General features: G+C 34.9%; 1 protein-coding gene across 10 annotated transcripts in view; it reads left to right on the plus strand.

Moving 5' to 3' along the window:
• Positions 1–854: 854 nt before the first annotated feature.
• ATF7IP2 (activating transcription factor 7 interacting protein 2) overlaps positions 855–24,421 on the plus strand; it is a 50,853-nt gene continuing 27,286 nt past the window's right edge. The window contains exons 1-8 of one of the 10 annotated variants that reach the window (XM_074346764.1): positions 1,115–1,254; positions 2,084–2,234; positions 2,319–2,434; positions 13,768–14,624; positions 15,718–15,842; positions 19,574–19,708; positions 20,311–20,409; positions 24,060–24,220. In XM_074346764.1, coding sequence (XP_074202865.1) covers positions 13,778–14,624; positions 15,718–15,842; positions 19,574–19,708; positions 20,311–20,409; positions 24,060–24,220 — 1,367 coding nt within the window. In that variant the 5' untranslated portion in view covers positions 1,115–1,254; positions 2,084–2,234; positions 2,319–2,434; positions 13,768–13,777. Of the gene's footprint in view, positions 941–1,114; positions 1,255–2,083; positions 2,435–13,767; positions 14,625–15,717; positions 15,843–19,573; positions 19,709–20,310; positions 20,410–24,059; positions 24,221–24,421 lie in introns of those variants that run through there. The other 9 variants (XM_074346767.1, XM_074346770.1, XM_074346765.1 and 6 more) reach the window with 9 other exon arrangements.

Here is a 24,421-nt window from a genome sequence, read left to right on the forward strand (position 1 = left end):
CTATGAGAATGAAAAAGGCAAATAACACCTTCCCATTGTTATGAAAATAGTATTGACCCTGCAGACCACCAGGATCCCTGGACCATATCTTGGCAAGATACTGGTTTAGAGTATGTTATTTCATGAATGACCGAGTTCTAGATTGTTCCACGTTGTCTCATTTTTCTCGTGGCCAGTAGTTGCTAGTATAAGGCAAGCCGCTCTGCCCTCCATAACGCGGGGGCCTCAACTGAAATGGCTGACGGTTGTATTTCCTCCACAGAGCACAGTGAGGGTGCTTAATACTATTCAGTGATCTCGGGATAATCACCAAGAGGGCGATTATCCGGCATCAGGGTAGATCTCACAAAGTCTGACACAGCCTAAGGTGCCAGGTCCCTGGGCCGATTTGGGAAACTCAAGAAAACACAACGGGACCAGGACCACTCGCCTGGGTCGCAAAACTTAAGGAGTTGTCACAAAACTCCATAATCAAAATCAGTGATATTTTATTGAGGTATTTTTTAAAAATTCAAATGGGTTAGCCAATGCCTGCATATCGCCTCCTGTTTTTGTAAAGCCAGATTTATTAATAGTGATTTTCGGAAATTTTTGCAAATCTTCGCACAAGTCACTCAAAAGAAGGACCAGGCTCAGCGCCTGGTCGCGCGACTGACGGGTAAGCCCAACCGTCTGACAGAAAGACGCACGAAGACAGGCGAACTTGCAGCGCCCCTCAGCCGACTTCCACTTCTCCAGCGCTCTTCTCCCCACCCCGTCCACCCGATCGTCTCTGATTGGCTGAGAGGCCGCAAGTGCGCGCTGCCATTGGCCGGAGTCCGTCGGGGGTGGGCTCAGGGAAACTTACCTCAGCGGGCCAGCGCGGGGGCGTTATTGTGCACGGCGGTAGCGGCTCGCAGAGGCTGTGGGGAGAGAAGCGGCGGGCGCGGCGCCGCTCTAGGTACGTTGGGGCCGGGCGAGAGCCCCCCGCGAGCGGCGGTTGGCCGGGACGGCGGTTGCTCGGGCGCCGCGCGCCTCTCTGAGGGCCGGCCCTCGGAAGCCTCGGAGCGCCGCCCCCGCCGGGCAGTTGCGGCAGGGCCGACTGAAAGGTGTCCGCGGAATCGCTGGAGCTCTGATTCGGCTGGGAAGACCGAAGGGCGAAAGGACGCGTCTCCACTCGCTTTCAGAGCGGGTGGCGGGCGAAGCGGGAGTCGTGGGCGGCCCGGCGGTGAGGCGGCGCCGCGGAGGGACGTTGCCTCGGGTTTGTACCGCCGAGTAAGTACGAGCGTTGGGTCCGACCGGACTACTTTTAGAAACTAACGGATAAAATGTAGTCCCCCGCTCTAACTTTGGGATTCCGGGACCAAATTTTCAGGAGTTGTTTTAGTCATAATTTATCTGAAGAAACCAGCTGCCAAACCGTTCACGGGTTTTGGTATACTTGCGGCGGGGAGGCTTTAGTTGCTTGAAAGAAGGCAGTAGAACATCAGCGAAAATGTACAATTCTGAATATTATTCCCAGGTGCCCTTTTTCCATCAAAGAACCTGGAGCACAAACGTGTCAGGTACACCTGTGGAGCTCACCAGGGTAGGGATGCTGTGATTGATGAAATCTGTGTGCGGGCAGAGATGATTCTTTAACACAGTTAATTTTTATTTTAAAAAATTTATATATATATATATGTGTATGTATTATACATATATATGTATGTATCTCCTGCGTATCGCCCCTTCCCCACCTACTTTTCTCCAATTTTGCAAGTTGGAGAATGTGTCCTGTATAGAGTAAGCAGTTACTTTACTTTGTCTAAAACCTTGCTGCGCTTAGAAAACTGACTTCCACCTTTCCGTGTTACTATGTTGAAGATGAAATTTTCAATATAAGCCAGCACGTGTGGCTTCTTCTATGATGAGCTAGCTGGTTTTTACGGCTCTGAAGACTCACAATTGATGAAGGCCTAGAAAAAGATGATCGTACTGAAGCAGCCATTAGAAATAAAACGTTTTTAATTAGAAGAATTATATGAAATCCGCTTAAACAGACTGTTATTCTAGACTGGGATTTAATACTCTCATTATGATTTTATCATATATTTACTTGTAGCCAGTAAATGACCTGCGACATAACTATTTGCAAAACAAATCGGGAAGAACGTTCAAGATAAAGATAATTTATATCACAGGAAAGCTATTGAAAATAGAAAAATGAAGCGTCTGCCTGAAGGACTAATTACACTGAATTCAGCTCCTGCGAAGTATGTCTACGTAGTTTATCCTTCAGTTCTTTTTTTGGAAATGTTGAGTCTGACCCAAATCAAATTAATCTACTTAACTCTCAGTCTTATCTGCAGATTTGTACAGACCACATCCTAAGATTGATTTCTGCCTCAACAGAAAAGCATGAACAATGTCTTACTGGAAATGATTTGCATCTTTTAAGAACTGATTTATCTAGGTACATCTTGAATTTTCTGCTCTGCTTACCTTATCGACTCTCGTACTTCACCTCAGCCTTCAATTCCGCTGTATTTCCTTGCTACTTAATGTCTTCAATTCTAGTATGAAAATATTGCATGAACCCTGCATCTTTGCCTGTGCATATCATGTAGTTCTCTTATAGTGGGTGTGTACAGATGTATTTCATTTGATGTAATTACATTTTAAATAATATATTGGATAGTTGTTAAAAATAAACTTAATTTTAAATGCACAAGAGTATTTTCATTAAGTTGAGTGAGATTGTATTAAATATAAAATACAAGAAACCATATTCTTAGTATCACTAAAATTCTCTACTCTCTGAGGCTTAATTAAACCTCAACCCCTACCTTTAAAATGCACTACTAGAGGCTCAGGTACTTCGCATTCTTCTCTAGCTTTGCCAGTCCAAGTAGGACAGAAGGATTGTAGTCAGGCAGTATTTAAAGGGAAATAACCATTACTCTTTGGACAGAGGGTATAATTGGATATAATTTGAATTTTTGAACTGATTAAATTTCTAGGGATAATTAGGAACATTTGTATACAGACCTCACTAAATTTAACCGTTAATTATATAGAGGCAGTATGTCTACTAAATGTGGTACTATTAGTATACTTTTGAGGCTCTACTTTGTATAGTGCTGCTGATATGAAATAGCTTATGATAAAGCTATGGCAAAGGTTGCTGAAGCCTGTTCTGGTACTCTTTATTAAGAAAAAAATAACCGTAGGTGTCTTTCCAGAAGTTTGGTTTTGTAAGTTGAGTATTCATTTAAGGAGCGTTTAATAAAGCTTCTATATGAAAGGCATCTCACTGAGGATATAAAAATAAGAGACATCTCTGGCTTCAAAGATCATGACTAAAAATATATATCTGTAATAGGAAATTCAGATAAGAAAGTTATTCTCTTGGGGGAAGGCTTTCTCTAAAGAGATGTTCTTTAAACGTGACCTTGAAGGAGTGGGGCATAAGAGAAAACATTGATATATGATAGTTCTGATGAATTTGGGAAAAAGTGAAGGATAAGCATATAGATATTTGGAGATAAAATTTGATAGCTTCGAGAAAAAGGAAATATAAGAAAGATAATGCAATCATGATTATCTGGTTATACAGGGAACATTTGCCTGTAACAAGTATTGATTTAAATATAAATGTGATGAAAAGGTGTATAGCATCTAGAAAAGTGCTAGATCCTCATCTGTAATTATGGGACCTTGATAGTTAATGGCTAAAGTTTGTAACTCAAGAAATACTACTGTGAACATATCTTACACTGAGATTTAAAAAAAAAAAGTTAATTAGTTAAAAGTGATTGCAACTAGGCATTGAATGCTAAAAAGCAACTACTTTATTTTGAGCATTTTATACTGCCTCATTTTATGCTGTTGATAAAAAAATTTTTAAGTAGAAACAAAATTCTGCTAGCACTTAGAGGATGCAAATGCTGCTGATCAGTGGACTATACTTAGAGTAATAAGGAGATAAGTAATAAGTTCATGTTCATATGAGATTGTCACTTGGCACAAGTTGGCCATGTCTTGTCATTTTATTGACCACTACATATCCCTTAAGATAATCTTGTCTCTTCATAATACCTTATCTGATTTATACTTGTGATACAAGATTTCTTTGAGTCTTGAGATCCTGGGTTTAAATGCTGGCTCTGAACTGTGTTTCCCTGAACAAGTTATACAACCTAGCTTAAATTCATTTGGGGTTTTTTATTTTTTTAAGGTTTTTACTTTTTAGAAAAAGCAAAGGTAACAAAAGCTTTGGTTCAGTGGATTTTTGAAAAATGTAACAATAATTGCCCTTTATATAGTATTTATAATGTATTAAGGTACTTTCTCAGCAAAAAGCACTACTAGAGATAGAGACATTTTGTAACGAGGAAAATCAATCCACCACCAGAACAGAGAAACTCAATCAGTATGTATCCAAAGCTTCAAACTATATAAGGAGAAAAGGCAATGATTTAATTAAAAGAAATAGAAAAAATCCGCAATCATAGTGGACCACTCTGAACACATTCCTGTTTTAATACCTGGAAGATTGTGAATAGCATTAACTAAGAAATTTGAACTAGTTGGCATTGACATAGAAAAACACTGCACCCAACAGTGTTAGAATACATGTTCTGCTCAAATACATATGGAGCTTTTGGAAAAATTGGTCATGAAACTAGCCTCAACAAATACTACTGGATTGAAATTATTCAGAGGATATTCTCTGATTACAGTGGAATTAAGCTAGCCTTCAACAACAAAAATGTAACTTGGAAAGCTGCAATTGCCTGGAAATTAATGTATTTCTAAAGAATACACAGGTCACAGAAGGAATTACAAGGGAAATTAGAAAGTATTTTGAACCAAATGATAAGAGAGTTTATCAGGATTTGTGAGACTCAACTTAAGCAGGACTCAGAGGAAAATTTGTGGGCTTTAAATGCAAAAAATGGAGAAGGAGGACTGAAAATTAAAGATCTGAGTTTTCGTCTCAAGCTGGAACAAAAATCAAGCCTGAGGAAAACTGAATCATAAAACTAATAGGAAATGATGAAATGGAACACTACATACAACAGAAAGTCAAAGCCAGAAGTCAGTGCTTTGAAACTATTGATTAAATGGATAAACTTCTGGTAAGAGTGTTAAAAAGAAAAACAAAGCATATCACTAGCATCAAGAGTGAAAAGAGACATCACTACAGATCTCGCACATATTATAAATGTAATTAGAGAATAGTATGAAGAACTTAATAAACTTGAAATTCTGTTGAAAGTTTTGAAATTTTGAGTGGAAAAACAAAATTAAAAGGAAAAGATAGAAAATATGAATGGTCCTGTGTTTATTTTTAGAAATTCAATTACGGTTGAAAACCTTTATCACTAAGTTAACTCCAGGCCCCAATGGCATTATGATGAATTATTTCTAATATTTAAGGAAGGAGTAATACCATTTGCAAACAAACTCTTTAGAGAATAGAAAAAGACTTTGTAGTTTTTATATGAAGCCAGAATAACCTTGATTTCAAAATCTGATAAAGGAAAAATATGACTCATAACATTGATACAAAGACCTAAACAAAATGTTAGCAAAGTGAATACAAGAACATGAAAAAGAAAAAAGGCATATTATGATTGACAGGTTTATTTCACGAATGAGCTATGTTTAATATTTTAAGAGATCAATTAGTATAATATAAATTAATTGAATAAATGAGATATGATTAGGTAGATATGAAAAGGATAAAATTGAAAAGGCATTAATGATAAAATATTAGCCGGGAATAGAAGGGTGTTTCATTAATCCAATACAGAGCATCTATAAAAATTATAGCAAAAGTCATATTCAGTGGTTAGTGACACACTGCACCCTCTCCAGGGTTGGTAATAAGAGAAGGATGCCCACTAATAGCATACCTATTCATAGCATACTGGAGGTTCCAACTAGTGCAATAAGAAAACTAATGAAATAAGGATTAGCAAGAAAATTGACATTACATAGGAAGTTCAAAAGAATTTATTAGATATAATAAGTGAATTCAATGAATTAGTTGGAGATGTGATCAATAAAAAAGCATTGATTATATTTTTATATGATAGCAGGCAGAAAAATGATACTACATACAAAGCATTAAAAAAAATGGATACCTATCGCAGTAAAGGAATAAAGGAATAAAGGAAAAAAGATATGGGGCATACCAAACAGAAGGTAAAATGGCAGACATAAAGGCAGGTACGTCAATGTTAATGTCAAGTGCAAATGGATTAAACAATCATGTGAACAGCAACCATAAGGAAACTAGAGTTGCTATACTAATTTCAGAGAAAATAGACTTTAAAATAAGAAATGTTAGAGGGAAAGGGGGACATTTTATAATACTGTAAAACTTATGTATTGCATTTTATAGTATTTTTGGTGCAGTCCCTCAAGAAGTTATAAGAATTAAAAACACATGTATGTAGTAACAGTACCAAAATATATGAAGCATGACTGGGACATTGTGCTGTACACCAGAAATTGACACATTGTACCTGATGGTACTTCAATAAAAAAAAAATACGTGTGAAGCAAATATTGACAAAAATTGAAGGGAGAAATAGAACATTCAACAATAATGGTTGGAAACTTCAATACAGCACTTCAATAATGGAAAACTAGGTGGAAGATCAATAAGAAAAAACATGAATAATGCTGTGAACAACTAGACCTAAGAAATATCTTTACTCAACCAAACAACAGCAGAATATATCCTTAAATGTACATAGAACATTTTCCAACATGTACATTATGCTAGGCCATAAGACAAAGCTCAACAAATTTAAAAAGACTGAAATCATAACAAAGTACATTCTCTGACCACAGTGGAAATGAAATTAGAATTAATAACAAGAAGTTTGAGAAATTCACAACTGTGTGGAAGTTAAACAACACACTCCTAAATAACCAGTGGGTCAAAGTAGAAATCATGAGGGAAATTAGAAAGTGCTTTGAGATAAATGGAAATGAAGGCATACAAAACATTTTGGGTGTGGTTAAAGCTTTTTATAGAAGGAAATTTGTAGTGATAAATGCCTATATTTAAAAAGAGGATTCCAGAACAAAAAAACCTTTTAACCTTAATACAAAAAGAGGAAAACGTAAGTCAGCAAAATAAAGGAAATGATGAGAATTTGAGTGAAAATAAATAAAATTGAGAAAAAATAGAAAAAAATTCAAAAGTAGCTTTTTTTTAAATCAATGAAATTGACAAATCTTTACTTAGAATGACTATGAAAAAGAATCAAATTACTGAAATCTGGAATGAAAGGGCGCATTACTACTCATCTTCTGGAAGTTAGAAAGATTGAGACTTTTATAGAACAATTCACTTACATACCAATCAGTTAAATAGATGAAATAGAGAAATTCTTAATGACCCAAATGAACAAAACTGACTCAAGAAGAAATAGAAAATCTGAATAGGCTTATAGCAAGTAAAGAGATTTAATTAGAAAAAAAAAAGAAAGCCCAATATCAAATGGTTTTATTGTTGAATTCTACCAAATTTACGTACGTTTTCTACGTAAACATTTTAAGATACCAATCATATATATATATATCATATATATATATACACCAAAAGCACATGCAACAAATGAAAATAAGACTATCAAAATTTAAAAGTTTCTCAAATTTTCAATAGGCACATGAAAAAATGCTCAATATCACTAATTATCAGAGAAATGCAAATGAAAACTACAATGAGGTATCACCTCACACCAGTCAGAATGGCCATCATTCAAAAATCCACAAATGACAAATGCTGGAGAGGCTGTGGAGAAAAGGGAACCCTCCTTCACTGCTGGTGGGAATGCAGTTTGGTGCAGGCACTGTGGAAAACAGTATGGAGATTCCTCAAAAGACTAGGAATAGACTTATCATATGACCCAAGAATCCTGCTCCTGGGCATATATCCAGAAGGAACCCTACTTCAGGATGACACCTGCATCCCAATGTTCATAGCAGCATTATTTACAATAGCCAAGACATGGAAACAGCCTAAATGTCCATCAACAGATGACTGGATAAAGAAGAAGTGGTATATTTATACAATGGAATACTACTCAGCCATAAAAACCGACAACATAACGCCATTTGCAGCAACATGGATGCTCCTGGAGAATGTCATTCTAAGTGAAGTAAGCCAGAAAGAGAAAGAAAAATACCATATGAGATCGCTCCTATGTGGAATTAAAAAAAAAAAAGAAAGAAAAAAAAAAAGCATAAATACAAAACAGAAATAGACTCACAGACATAGAATACAAACTTGTGGTTGCCAAGGGGGCAGGGGGTGGAAAGAGATAGAGTGGGATTTCAAAATTGTAGAATAGATAAACAAGATTATACTGTATAGCATAGGGAAATATATACAAGATCTTATGGTAGCTCACAGAAAAAAATGTGACAATGAACACATATGTTCATGTATAACTGAAAAATTGTGCTCTACATTGGAATTTGACACAATATTGTAAAATGATTATAAATCAATAAAAATGTTTAAAAAAAAAGAAAACTTTAGTTTCTCAAGGCATACCATTCAGAAATTGAAAAGACACCCACAAAAATGTGAGAAAAATTGGTAAATCATAGCTGATAGGGACTTAAATCTAGAATATATAAATATCTCTTAAAGGTCAACAATGAAAAGTCAACCCAGTTTTAATGTGGGCAGATGATCTGAATAGATACCTCTCCAAAAAAGTTATGCCAATAAACTCATAAAAGATACTTGTCATCATTAGCCATGAGGACAATGCAAATTAAAGTGAAAATGAGGTCATCACTCACACCAAGATGGCTATACTAAAACAGATAATGAGTGTTGACAGATGAGGTGATGTTAAAATTGGATCTCTCATACATTCCTTGTGTGAATGTAAATTGGTCCAGACCTTTTGGAAAACAGTCTGTTTCTCGAAAGGTTAAATGTAGAGTTACTTACTGTATGACTCAGCAATTCCATCCTTAGGCACATACCCAAGAGAAATGAAAGCCTGTCCACAGAAAACCTTGTACATGAATGTTCATAGCATTATTCATAATACCTAAATTTGTCTCTTTAACAGGATGTAAATATCCAGAGTTATTCTTGAAAGTACAGTTTACCCTTGAACAGCACAAGTTTGAACTATACAGGTTTACTTATGCAGATATTTTTCAATAGTAAATACTGTAGTACTACATGATTGGCATTTGTTGAATCTGCAGATACAAAGGAATTGCAACTGCTTACACAGGGGGCCAACTAAGTTATATGTGGATTTTCAACTGCACGAAGAGTTGGTGCTCCTAACCTCTCTGTTCAGGGATCAACTGTATGTGTGTGTGTGTGTGTGTGTGTGTGTATAAAGTAAAAGGTAAAACCTGGGTTATAAAATTCTAAATTCAATGAAAAGAGATACTAAAAGGGGTAATGAATAAAGTAAGGGAATGTTAACTTTAAAAAGTATACTCAAATTATATTGCTTCACTCTTGACCTCAAAAGTTAATGAAATGTTGGCTGAAGAATGCTTTTAAAGAAATCTTTAAATATACTAAGCTCCATGGAATTGTAAAGCATATGGAGACCTTAAAAAATAGGACATTTTCATATTAAAATGACATGGAGTTTACAAATAACAAGTAAAACATAACAGCAACAGGTTGTAAAAATCAGAGGATTTAAAACCAAATGTAAGTTGAAGCTTTAATATATCATTTATAATAAATATAATTGGATTAAATTCTCCTATTAAAAGATAGATTCATTAGTTTAAAATATTTTCAGTAAGTTCACAAGAGACATCTAAAACAAATTCGTGGGATGGGCAACAATATATTCAGCATGAGTTACTTCATCAGATAAAATAGAATAAAAGGGCCAGATTAGATTAAGGTTTTTAAAGTTTAAAATTAGCACGATGCTGCCAGTTACAGGCATACCTTGTTTTATTGTGCTTTGCAGATACTGTGATTTCACTAATTGAAGGGTTGTGGCAACCTTGTGTTGAGCAAGTCTGTAGGGCAAATTTGCTCACTTTGTCACATTTTGGTAATTCTTAAAATATTTCAAACCTTTTCATTATTATGGTGATCTGTAATCAGTAATCTTTGACATTCCCATTGGAGTTGTTTTGGCATTTTTTAGCAATAAAGTATTTTAGAATTCAGGTATGTACATTGTTCTTAATAGCTTAACGTACTGTTACACACTTAGGAAATTACAGTATAGTGTAAACATCTTTTATATGCACTGGGAAACAAAAAGTTTGTGTGACTTGTTTACTGCAATATTCGTGGTGATGGGGAACCAAACCCGCACTGTCTCCTAGGTGTGCCTGTATGTATCTGAGGGAAAAATGGAATTAGAGCCCTTCCTCCAACTAACAACAATCAGAATACAGATTACCTCAGGACGGGGAAGAGCTGGGAGTGGCATGGTATGGGGAAACATAGGCAAATGCAAGTAACTCGTAGTATTTGTTTGAATGATGGGTGGTTCAAAGATATTCAGTATTTTCAGTATGTTTTTAGACTTCGTAATTAATGTATATTACATGTCTTTCTTTTTAATCCATCAAGCATAGGGGCATATTTATCTCAAAGTTTTCAGAGCTTTTTCCTACTTTGGGCCTTTTTGAGAGGCCCTGAGAAGGACCATAGCAATGTGTTTACGCGACTGGATATTTTTGTAAGATTTAAAAACAAAAAACAAAAAAAAGTAAGGTATTTTAACTGTAATCATGTAAGACTGCTGTCTCTCTTCATCTTGATTTCTCCTTACCTTTGCATCACCTGGCAGTAAATGACTTCGGGCATTTTGTGATTGGGGATTAAATACTTAGTGTGGGTTTAATAGGATACATTTGTGATTCAGTCACTTTTGAACGTAGGCAGTTATTGACTATCAGTCTGATTGTAATGAGAATGTGTTCTGTGGTACCTGGCACCTGAAATATGTGAGTAGTGAAGAAGTCAAGGGTTGAAATTTATGAAGCCAGAAGATAGGAAACTTTTTTCCAGTTATTTGATTTTTAAAATTGTAAGTAAGGGGTTTAGTTCTCATAGATTTCCAGTCAAAAGAGAACTTTTCCCTTGTTAGAAAGGTACTCCGTAACATAGCATATTCAGTTAGAAATTCACCATACACTGTTCTCCTTTTTGATAGGATTTGTACCTTTGAAATAAAATTAAAATTTTTGTGTTTTTGTTGCCAAAAGATTGGCCCCCCATCCCTGATGATCTAAATTGAAACTCAGAGACAGGGTCTTAGAGCTTAGAAGAAAAGAGGCAGCTTTATTGCTTTGCTGGGCAAAGGGGACTCACAACAGGCTAGTGCCTTCAAAACTGTGAGCCCATCTTGGGGAAGGGGCAGGGTGATTATATAGCCATAGCTTTTAAACAATAAAGCATTGATAACAATCAACAGAATTATTTTCTTCTCGTGAGACTCAGAGTGGCATCATGGTGTCTTCAGGTGACCAGTTCTATAGAGGCTACTGGTTGTCACTCTTTCAATCTCTTTATTTTATTAGTAACCAAGGCTTGGTCTTCTTGGTAATTAAGGCTATTTTGTAAGGTTACAGTCCTGTGACCTTCTCCCTGGAGAACGACTCAGAGACCAAGCATGATTATTACTTTCAATTACTGCAACAAAGTAGAAGAATTAATAGCTTTAGTTTTAACAATGGGCCTGGAGTTGTGAGAAGCAACCAGTCAGTCAGGTTAGTTGACCGTTTTAAGGGCAAGCATAAGAAAAAGCAATCTGTTAGCCTAAGTGCAGCCATTTTATTAATTCTTCATTTTTATAGGACACGAAGCTATAGCAATACCGATAAGAATTTGTGTCTTTAGGTGAAGTTGATTGTTTTGTGCACCCTGATTATCAATTTAAAAATTAATCAACCCAGAGCAGATAGATAAATTATGGCATATTCAAATGATGGAACACTGTACGGCAACAATGCTTTACAGAAAGAATGATCCACAGTCACACACAATGTGCATGAATCTCACAAACATAAGGAAGAGTGAAAGAAGCCAGATATTAAAGTATTTTATAATTTCATTTCTATCAAGTATGAAAAACAGGCTTAACCTCATCTATGCTGTTAGAAGGCAGGAGAGTAATCACCCCTGGGAGAAGGAGAGCCAGAGACTAGAAGGAAGAGTATGAGGGGACTTCTGTGGGAGTGGAACTATTCTCTCTTTCTTTGAAATTTTTTTTGTTTTTATAGGTCTTTTTTCCCCCCAGAATATTTTTTTAGAATAGTTTTAGACTCATAGCAAAATTAAGAGGAAGATACAGAGATTTCCCATATATCCCCTGCTCTGCATGCATTGCCTCTCCCATTATCAACATCCCCCACCAGAGTGGTATATTTGTTATAATTGATGAACCTAAAGATCATTCTCTTGTTGATCTAGAGTCTAGTTAAATAGATGTGTTCAGTTTATGAAAATTCTTTTAACTGAACACATATGACTTGCGTACTTTTCTGTATGTGTATTTTACTTCAAGAAAAAGTTTGAAAAGAAAACCAACAAATAAAAAAAAATTAAATTAAAAATTGATCAACCTTGATAGAAAAAAGACTTTGTCCATTCTCTCTATGGGGAACATTACAAAAATTGTAATCATAAGGCAATCAAATATGTAGTCATATAGGGAAAACATATTTATTGTTTCAGGCCCTTAATTAATGAACGTGTGCAGTTTTTCTGGATTTTCTGATGTTTATACATGACAGGTTTTTCAGTTTGAATTTGTGGGGGATTTTTTGTCATTCTAAGTAAATAGTCACCTCAACCTTCAGGTCTCACAAATCCTGGAACTGTTCCTCATAAAATGATATATTGAATAAAAAGAATATAGTAAATGAAAGTTTCAAGGAAGAAAATAGGTAATGATAAATCAAAAGATTATTCAGATAGCTTTGATGGGGTTATTTGTGCCTTAAAAGGGCTTAGATCAGTCTTTGAGTTTAAAAAATACTCTATATTTTGTTAGGTAAGTGGTCTATCATGTATTGATGTAATTTTTTTTTGCTTATATTATGCCTTTGATTGTCTTGTAATTTGGCAGTGTTCCTTTTTTTTTTTAAACCATTTACCTACCTGTAGTTCAGAAAACTTGATGTGGATACTGAGAGATAAATACTAAAATATTTTTCTTTGTTATGTAGTAGATTTTTCTTATGTTATCAGAAATAATTAAGAATGTATTAAAACCTAATTTGGCTTTCTTATTTGAACTGGCATCATGTGGTGTATCTTAGTGCTCATTTTCTACTGTGACTGCTGGGAATTACTCCTGTAGTACCATTAATTTTGGAAATTTGAAGATTAGGAAAGCTCTAAAAAGGTGCCACTGTATGTAGAAATTGGAATGTTCCATACAAAACATTGTTTTTTGTGGTTTTCTTTTTTTGAAGAAATACAACTTAATCTTTAGATTGTCTAAAGTTTGGCCTGCTTGGATTATTTAAGTGAGAACCTAATGGTTATAGCAGTGAGGTTATATAACAAAAAGTGGCCGGATAAATTATCAGACTTAGTTTCAGGTAGAGGCTTACTAGCAGTACAAATTTTGAATCTGTATAACTAGAGTTGTAGAACAGAATTAAAATTATCAGTGACAGATGAAAATGAATGTAATTTTTAATTGAAATAATTATCTAAATCTGGAAAGATAGTTTCAACATTTTAATATTGTAAATAAATAAGTTAGACTTTGTCTGCTAGAGAAATGCATTTAAATGTAGTATCTTAAATTCTAGGGTGTGAAAGATGGCAAGCCCAGATAGAAGTAAACGGAAGATATTAAAAGCCAAAAAAACAATGCCTGCAAGTTGCCGGAAGCAAATGGAGCTCCTGAATAAATCAAAGAATGTTGAAGCACTGAAAACAGCAGTAACTGGGAATAACGTGTCAAGTGGTAATCAGAATTCAAGTACTGGTGCCATAAGTAGCAAATGTAGGCATTCTGAAAATGATGCTTCCTCATTGGACTCTATGAAAAATTCAGTATGTGCACCAAAAAGTAAAGTATTTTCTCAGAATTTAATAAAACCACTAGAAATTGTTGATTCAGAAACAAGATTGGAACATACTGAAGAACAAATTGTGCACCCCTATGAAAAGCCAAGTAAAGCAACAGAATCTCCCAGGAAACTCTTAAAACAAGAGGCAAAAAAGTCACAAAATACTTCTGAAAACCATTTTGACTGTCAGGCAAATGTAACAAGATCTTCTTTTGAACATGAAGAGAATTGTAATCTGAAATCTATTTTCCGTCCATCCAGTGTGTTGAGTGATGTAGTTCAAATGCCACAGCGTACAATAACCAATGCCTTGGATGGTAAGAGAATGGACAAGATAGTTTCTCATTTAGAAACAAACTCCAATTCTCAGTCACATGATAAAAGGCAGAATGACATTTTAATTTTAAGTTCAGATACCCCTTTAGTGCCTGTTGATAAAATACCTCAGTTGGTGAATTCAGTCATTTCCAGTAACTGTGCTGCTGACATTTTGAAAAGTGAAGAATCCTGTAGAACCTGTCATTCCAGCATTTTAAATTGTGAAAATACAGATGCAACATGGCTGTCCTCACTTGACACTGATGGTAATAACAGTAAGTGTATACTTATGCAACTCTTTGAGAAATTAAAATAGTTATTTTCTTTTGGGGGAGTTTATAATCTCAGATATAGAAACAGTACATATTGACAGGAAAAAAGTAAATGATAATTATTTCAGAGCATCTTGTTTCTGAACCATTCTTGGCAGAGAAGGGGAATGGTATCCTCCATGTCCAAAGGGAAGTAAATTCTGGCAAAGAAGGAATCAATTACTTTCCTTTGAAAGTACAGCAGAATCCAAGTGTGGTTTATGGCAATTGTTTGGTTTATTTCATTTATATCTTTTCTCTCTCTTTTTTTGAAGTTTTATTTATTAGATTAATAAGGAGCCTAGTTGAGAAAGTGGGTTTTTTTAATTGTTAGTGAATCCATTTCTTTCCATAGAATTGACCTGTATATCACATGCCGAGTATTAGCTGATAGATAGTAAGAATATATACACGTGTACATACATATAGGTATGTGTGTAGAATGAGAGAAACACATCAAATAACTGTTAATAATTAAATAATAAATAAATAACCAATGAAGTTCTAGGGTTATAAAAATAATTAAAATAGCAAAAGTAAATTTCATTAAAACAGGATGTTTTTGTAGGTTAATGAAATATAGGAAAAAATTGATTTCATAGGATAAGTTGTATTTGTTTTCTTGCGTAGGCTACAGAGTGGTCATTTAACAAGATGAATTTTAAATTGCTTAAAAATAATTTAGGGTCACCTGTCAAAAACACATAGGACTGCCTAAGTAACTTTATAAAAATAATGTAATACCATTTAAGTAATTGTAAAAAGAAGATCAAATGCTATTAATTTATTCAGTTTTTGTTGGTACTGAATAAATAGTAAATGTGTATTAAATAAGGTTGAAGGGAAAATGTATCTGAGACCAGGACCCTATCTAAGAGACTCTTTTTTTTAAGGATTGGTTTGTCAGAATTTTTTGTATAATTACATTTTCTAAAAAATGCTGCCATGGTCACATTTTAGTTTTTTTTATTTGCTTAGGGGTCCCTAAAATAGAGAATTCCCCTGTTTCCTTCATTAGAAGGAATATTTTTATCTCTGATCTTTCCATCTCCCCAAGGCCATAATCAAAAGAAGAGGATGTTTTCAGAAAACAAAGAAAATGTTAAGCGGGTGAAAACTTCAGAGCAAATTAATGAAAATATTTGTGTAGTTCTGGAAAGGCAAACAGCATTGCTGGAACAGGTAAAATATTGGAGCCTAAATATTTGCTTCAGAAAATTTTACTTTTGATTAGTAAAAAATGATAAAAGTTAATTGATCTACACAATGAGTACAGACGACTTTCACTTGATGCAGAGCTGGTATATGAAAACTGAATTAGCAGATGGAGGTTTTAGAGAAAGATAGTTGTTTTCATTACCAAAACATCTCTAGATTCTTGAAAATGAGCCAATGCAGGATAACCCACGGAATCATGTGTGGGATAGAGTGCTATGGTAGAAAGAGAATGGGCTTTTCAGTCAGTATTATGTTCTAATCTCTTCCAGTCGGACAAGCATGATCTTGAGCTTTGAAAACAGTCCATTCTCTTTTGTACTGGTCACTGGGTTCTTTGATCTGCAGCTATAGCTGTTTGTAGACCTTATCAAACTGACCACTACTTTGCAGATGAGGCAACCCTGAAGTCCGTTGCAAAGTCCTGCTGTGTTCAGGCCTAATTGCCCTCATTTCCAAGTTTACACAGATACATTGCATTATCCAATGTTTTGCTTTATATCATTAAATGCACGTTTTCTTTTTTTTTCCCCGTTTCATCTCTTTAGACTACAGTTTTCCATACATGTCTGATCAACTCTGAGTTTAAGTGTAACGAGCTTCAATTTTAGTAGGTCCTATAATCAGGACTTGTTTTGATCATCTTGTTTTGCTATTTTATTAACCATTGAAATGCCATAAGTAGAAGTCACTATGTGGTAGATTGTCTGTCATCAGCTGTAATGGACCAAAATGGCGCAAACCAAACTATTCTGCTATTTCAGGAACCAAACCACGACTGTTTCTAAAACAGGCCGTTACAGTTATATTGTTACATATTATATGAACGTATATTTGCATAATAAAGGGAAACCTTATGAAAGACTCATGCAGAATCAGCTTAAAAGATGAGTCAACAATTTTCCCTTTCACCTTCTTAATTTCTTCTATAAAGACCAAAGGAGACACTAATAAAAAATATGTAAATATTATATTGTTTGCAGCGAAGCGGTTGCAGGTTTATGTTAAACATGGATATAACTTAAGAGGTTGAGGATTCCAGCTGTGTCTTTTTCTCAGTGATTAGTAGCTGAATTCAGAAATAAGTTCTAATATGGATAAAATTTAATTTATGAACATTTTAATTTCACTGGCATAGAAAAATCGGGATTTTCATTTACTGCTATTATCTACCTCACAGAATACTTGGTCCAAGTTGACACAGAGTGATCCTCCCCGGTGAGGTTTAGACAATGCAGTTTGTTATCCTCCCTCTTCACTACCACTGGAGGTTTCTTGCACATTGTTCAGAGACAAGATTAGGTTTAGCTAATTCCTGTCATTTATCTCTCTCAGTAATTAGCTTTCCCTCACTTGATGTTTTAATTCCTGTCCAAACAGTTAACTCTCTAAACCACATCTGTTTTTCTTATTTGAAGCCCAGTGAAATAGGGCCTCCCATTCTGACATTATTCTTCCCTATAGAGAGAGTCGCAGAGCTGTTGACTCTTACCTTTGAGGTTTCATAAGCATCTTGGCCTAGTTGATTCCAATTAAATTACTGAAGTGGAGGAGTTCTTCTTGTAAAGTCCAAGTTATTCAGGCTACCCATCATCTTAGGTAGTTGGGTATATGTATGTATTGTATATGTATAATTGCCAGTCTTTCTCCAATCTTTAGGCCACTTTGGTTGCCATCTGCAAGTTGTAGCTAGGACTTCATCTGATTCTATAATTTTAGACACATTACCATCAGCAGAAGATATGTATGAGGTATTTGGTGGAGATTATTGTGTCTTCCTTCTGTATAAAGAACATCAGCACTAAATGAGAACAAATGTCTACTCTACACTAGAGGAATCACCCCTTGATGGGCAGTTAATCCAAAATAAGTTTTGAGAGCCTGCCTCCATCTGAATCACCAGGCGTACTTGTTTAAATTGTAGTTTCTTGAGCTCAGTAGCAGTTGAAGACTGTTGTTTTAGACTTCTTTTTTTCTCAGACTTACCTGATAAGAATCCTTAGTGGTGCCTGTTAAATACGCCACTTTCCAGGTCCCCTTCCAGGAAATTGTTTGGCAAATCCAGGGTAGGGCCTAGGAATTCGTGATTTTAACAAGTATCCCATGTGATTCTTCCTCACCAGAGAAGTTTGATGAACACTGTGTGGCTTTTTCTTGTTAGCAAAACTATTTCCATTCAAAACAGTTAGATTTGTTTTTCCAAGGTTCATCTGGGTATGAGCTTCACATATTGACCCCAGGCAGTGGACCGGCAAACATGCAGTGATCCATAAAAACCACACATGGGTGACAGGTAATAGCTGTCAGTAAAAATAGTATGAGTGTCTGAGCATTTATTTACATAATACATATATGTTGAGCAGTTATTGACTTAATCAATTGCTTGAAAATTATGAGAGTAAAAATGACAACCATAATCTAATAATGTTGAGAAACCAGTGAAGAAATACTGAAGCATTGCAGAAAGAATAAGTAGATGATAATGTTGAAGAGCACGATCAATTGGGAATGAAAAGGAAAAACCTTGGGGATTATCAAATTACTGAATAGGACTAATCATCCAGATGATATCAGTATAAAAAGAGTTTATCATAGAATCTGTGTGTTCCAATTTTGAGCACCAAGAAGGAAGATATTAGGGGAAAGATGTAAATATTAATAAATAAATATATCATGACAGGTTTTATTATTAAGAGAGACTGTCTAGTCTGTTATGAAAGTTGCTTAAAGGAGGATACACATTGAGCAAAAAACTACAGTGGATATTTCTGAATGTATCCCTCAGCAGAGCTGTTCATATCAGTGGGCATTGAGATGAATTATGCTCCCTGAAAATAGGCCAGTCTATCTTAAAAAAACCAGCCAGATAATGAAATGCATTAATGTTTCATGTGCTAACTTCTGCAGTCTAATAGAACAGCTTGCATTGTGCCAGATAGCATTAGTCACATAATTGTCCCTGGCTTCTTCAGTTTTAACAATAAAGGAGACACCCTCCCCACCCCAAAAAAACTAAAGTAAAGGAGATAACCGTACATATTTATTTCCTACAATTCAGTGTTTTCCATTTTATGGAGCTTTTATGCATGTTATCTTTTCATGTTCTTATAAAAATCCTATGAGCGTCATTGTGCAACATTGTATGACATCTGCCGATTTGTGCGCAAGGAAAATGAAGCTCCAGAGGTGTTGTGACTTCCCAGAGATCATATAGCTTGTTAATGACAGGGTCAAGTCTCAAATTTTCAAAATTGCTGTATAACTACTGCAGATCAACCAGCTGTTTTCAATGGGTTCTGGTTTTCAGATGAGTGAAATTTCTTTTTATGGAATACTAGGTTTCAGTTACGGTCTTTAGAAACTATAAATGGGGTATATATAGGCTTTTATTGTTCCTTTAATTTGTATTATGGAATTCAACTGAAACTATAGGAAACTAAAATTAGCACTAGGAGAATAAATTTAATTTCTAACTTACCTATTTATTTAAATGTTAGATGTGTTCTGTTGAATTTGATATTTAACTTTTATAAAGCTTACTGGTATAGTAACATAAATATAAACATAAAAACATAAAGTATATTTTATTGATTACAGTAAATCCAAAAAAAGAGCAAAGCTGTTTTTAAGAAGTAGGAGATAAAATTTCTTTTAAATTTGAAACATGGGGTGTTTTGGTTTTTATTTTAAAATTCTAGGTCAGACATTTGATTCAACAGGAGATCTGTAGTATAAATTACAAACTATTTGATAACAAACTGAAAGAACTGACTGAACGCATTGGGAAGACACAGTGCAGGAATAAACATGAAGCAATAGCTGGTGAACTCTTCGTAAGTTTCTAAATTCATTTGATTTCATGTGAGTCCTTTTAAAAAGTAGAATTTAATATTTTACATGTTAGGAAAGAAAAAAACAATAAAAGTGGACCACATCTGATCTCTGGCCACAAGCTTGATGTGCTATACAATAGGTAATAGAATTTATTATATCTCAGCAATATTGGCCCTTGAGAAATAATTGTAGAACTATCAGCCATTCTGTGTCAATTGACAGGCTTGATTATATAAGCAGTTTCTTTTCATTCAAAATGTATTCTGTATTAGAGCTTGTACAACCTGTTTCAAGTGCTTGTTTTTTCCCAAAGTTTTTTGTTTTGTTTTACCCTTCTAGAGTTACTTGCTGATTGGTGTTTCTACCAACATTCAGTTTATTGTAGACCAGTTAGAAATTTAATTGTTTTATCTTCCATTCTTGAATGTCTTATACTAGCATAAAACCTGATTTAAATATTTGGCTTACATAAGAATTTCTCATTTATTTGGGTGGATACCTAAGTCTCACAAAACTACATTGGCAACTAGCTTTCTCTCCATCTCTGTATGACATATTATTTGGTACTCTGGCTTTGTATTTATTTGCTTTTCTCTTCTAGGCAAAAATAACAAAACTTCAAAGACGTATTAAAAGGGTATTGTTGTCACAAAGGAATTGTTTGGAACCAAACGTGGTATCCAGTAACATAGCCTGTAAGGTTAGTATAAACATATAGGAGTTTTAATAACTTACTTGACTCACATTGTAAGTAGTTGGATTGTAAGGATGGAATGTATTTCCAAAGATAGGAAGTTTAAAAGACAATAAACTTATACTTGGAACATTTCTATTACTCTTATCTCTGGAGAAGATACCCTCAGGTAGCAAAAAGTAAATACCATTTGTATTTCTTTTATTAAGTGAGTAGAGAAATGATTTGTGATTGCCTGGACTGCCTCTCTTCCCACCATTTTGTTGTGATGAAAAGTTTCGGACACACATAGGAAAGCTGAAAGAATTTTACAGTGAACACTTGTATCATCAGTGCCTAGACGACCTTTATTGCTTTTTTTTCCCAAAGTGTTCTACATCTGTACTTGCTTATGCAGATTCTTTTTTTTTAATTTAATTTTTTACTTTGGGGGGAGAGATAATTAGGTTTTGGATTTTTTTATGGAGGTACTGGGGATTGAACCTTGGACCCTGTGCATGCTAGGCACACACTCTACCACTAAGCTATGCCCTCTCCTCCTTTACTGTTTTAATATATTTATTTTTGTCATATATCTGTCAGTCTAGTCTTGTCCTAAGTCATCTTTATATTGGGTACATTCATAAGTACTAATGTATTTTGTATCGAAATACACTTTGCAGTGTACACTTTCAAAATATTTCAGCATGAGTATCATTAAACAGAGTTTAGTATCTGTTTATATTTTTATATAACATTTAAAATAATCTTCAGTGTACATTTACTGAATTTTTTTCTTGTAGTGTCCTTATACCGTTTTGTTATCATATTTGTGCTAGCCTCAAAAAATCATTTGAGAAGCATTTCCTTCCCTGTTCTTTGAAAATTTGTGTTAAGGTTTTTATTATTTCCTTAAATGTTTGATAGAATCCACCTCTGAAAACTTTCTGGGCAAGGGGCTTTCTTTGTAGAAAGACTTTTTCCTGAAAATGTAATTCTTTATTAGGTATATAGCAATTTTTCTACTTCACTTTGTGTATTAATTTTGTAAGTTATCTTAGCAAGGAATTTGTCCATTCTATCTAGGTTGTTGAATTTTTTGGCATACAGTTATTGATAAAAATTCCCTTGTCCTTTTAATATTTATTGATCTGTAGTGATCAATAAATTTCATTTCATTGATCTCTATTTCATTTCTGATACTAGTATAATCTATGTTTCCTTTTTCTCTTAATCAGGCTTTGGATTCAATTTTTTCTTTTTCCAGCTTCTTAAGTGAGAAGCAGCATTGATTTTTAACCTTTTCTTCTAGAAAACATTTAACGCTATAAATATCCTTCTAAGCACTGCTTTTTCTAAGTACCTTCTAAGCATCTTCTTAATATAATCTGTATTATATAGTATTTTTGTTTTCCATCAGTTCAAAATAATTTCTAACTTTCGTTGTGGTGGTGTTCTTTGACCCCAAATGGGTTATTTGGAAGTGTATGTTTAATTTTCAAACATTTTTCTAGGTATCGTATTTTTATTGATATCTAATTTAATTTTGGTCAGAGAACATACTGTGTAAAATTTTAGTCTTGAGAATTATTAATACTTACTTTATAGCCCAAGATAAGCTTTCCCTTGGTGAACGTTCCCTGTACACTTGACAAGAGTATTGGGTGTAGTATTCTATAAATAATACTTCTATGCTAAATGTGTCAAGATTGGTGGTGGTAAATCATGGCCCCAAAGATGTCCATGTTCTAATGCTTAGAACCTGTGAGTATTTTACTTTACATGGTAAAAGAAGCTTGTAGATGGGAAGATTATCCTGGTAGGCTCAATATAATCACAGGGGCTTTATTAAAAGGGTCAACAAAGTCAAAGACAGAAAATGGAAATAGGGCAATGAAAGCAGAGGTTGGAATGATTACACTGAAGATGGAGGCAGCAGCTATGAGCCAAGGAATGCTGGCAGCTTCTAGAAGCTGGAAAAAAAGGAAACAGATTCTCCCCTGAAGCCTCCAGAAAGGATGCAGCCCTGTTGACAATGTGATCTTAATGAAATTGGTTTCAAACTTATGGCTTCCCAGAAGTATGACAAAATTAATTTCTGTTGTTTTAAACCACCCAGTTTGTAGTAATTTGTTATAGCAGCATCAAGAAACTGATACAGAATGTGGTACCAGAAAGTATGGGGTGTAGCTGTAACAAATACCTAAAAAATGTGCAAGTGGATTTGGAATGGTAGAGGCTGGTAGAATATTGAGGAGCATGATTTTCAAAAGCCTAGATTGCCTTGAACAGGCTTAGTTGAAATATAGATGTTAAAGACTGCAGGTGAGGGCTCAGAAATGCAGAACACCTTAGAGAAACACTATATAGTCTAAGAGAATACCTAAATCTTCATAAACAGACTGTTGGTAGAAATATGGACATTTAAAAGCATTGTTGGTGAGGACTCAAATGAGGAATGTGCTACTGGAAATTGGGGAGGAAAGGAGATTCTTGTTACACAGTGGCAGGAAGCTTAGCTGAAATGTGACCAGCAGTGAGCAGAATTTGTAAGTGACAAACTTGGATTTTTATAAGGTTGATGAGAATTTTGAGCAGTGTTGGAGGTTTGGCTTGATTTCGTGCTTATTATAGTAAAATGTGAGGGAGAAGAAGTAAATTGAAGGAGAAACTATTCAAAGGAACCAGGATTTCATTTGGGAAATTCTGAAGCTGTCCAAAACTCATCAACTAGAAGAGCAAGTTGGAAAATTGATTCATTTCTGGTCTTCAGTCTTATTAAAAGTATAGCAAAAGTGAAAGTCTCCTTGTTAAAGTCTAATATTTTTTAGTTCCTAAAACTTAGTATAATAGGATTAAAATGTTGTTGAAGAGTTGCAGGAAAATGGGGCACAAGACGATGTTTATGTCCCATGTCTCGGGTGAGTCCCTGGGACTCACCTAGCCAAGTGAGGGTCTTTGGCTTCCTGCAGAAAAGAATTAAAGAGCGAGCCATAGTAAAGTGAGGACAAGTTTATTTAGAGACATACACATTCCATGAATAGAAAGTGATCTATCTCGGAAGGGAGAGTGGCCCCAGGTTGTGGGAGTGGGTTAGTTTTTATCACTAGGTAATTTCATTCACTAACAAGTGGATTATTCCAGCTATTTTGGGGAAGGAACAAGGATTTCCAGGAATTGGGCCATTGCCCACTTTTCAGCCTTTTATGGTGCCAGTGGGTGTGCCATTTAGTGTGCTCATGTATTACAGTGAGCCTGTAATGAGGCTCGCGTGCTCCTGGAAGTCAAACCTTCCACCATCTTGGGCCTAGTTGGTTCTAATCAGTTTATGTCCTATCCTCAATGGCTATGTCATTCTTTTCATGGTTGTGCCCTGCCCCCTTCCCTCCTGTCTCGTAACTACTTAGGTATTTGTTTTTCCTTCTTTCCTTTTAAGCCAGGAAGTTGATTTGTGCTATCATTATTTTCATTTCTTTGAAATATTTTAAAAAATTCATTTTGGCAGAGTAACTGTAAACATGATCATCAGCCATTGAAACAGATAGAATTTAATATATGTTTTGCCATATGTATGCGAGAATATTTTCCAAATGAAATTCTACCTGTCAGCAATTTTGTGTGGAAGAGCACAGTTGGTAATCTTCCCCTCAACTGCTTTTTCCTCACTCAATTAACAGGTTGCAAATTCAGAGACTATGAATTTGAATAAGAATCCAGAGTCAGTTAATAGTCCACAGGAAAGAAAGACTTCTGTGAACTCTGAACCTTCTAACTCTTCAGAAAAAGCAAGTGAAAAGATTAATTTATCACAGGATCATAATGAGGCTGTTTCTGAAAGGTAGGCTTTTCTATAGAAATGCATAAACTTACTAATCTAAATATATGTTTGTAAACACAGATACTCTTTTTCTCAATTAAGCTTAAAGCTTAAATTAAAATAGCTTAAAGCTTCATATTTATATGAACACTATTTTGTCCATTATGGAGGAATGGAATTGGTTCTCTAAAGCTTTTATTGTCGTTTTAACAGTACTAAATA

The sequence above is a fragment of the Camelus bactrianus genome, chromosome 18 (genome assembly GCF_048773025.1).
Source record: "Camelus bactrianus isolate YW-2024 breed Bactrian camel chromosome 18, ASM4877302v1, whole genome shotgun sequence".
In the NCBI taxonomy this organism is placed as follows: domain Eukaryota; kingdom Metazoa; phylum Chordata; class Mammalia; order Artiodactyla; family Camelidae; genus Camelus; species Camelus bactrianus.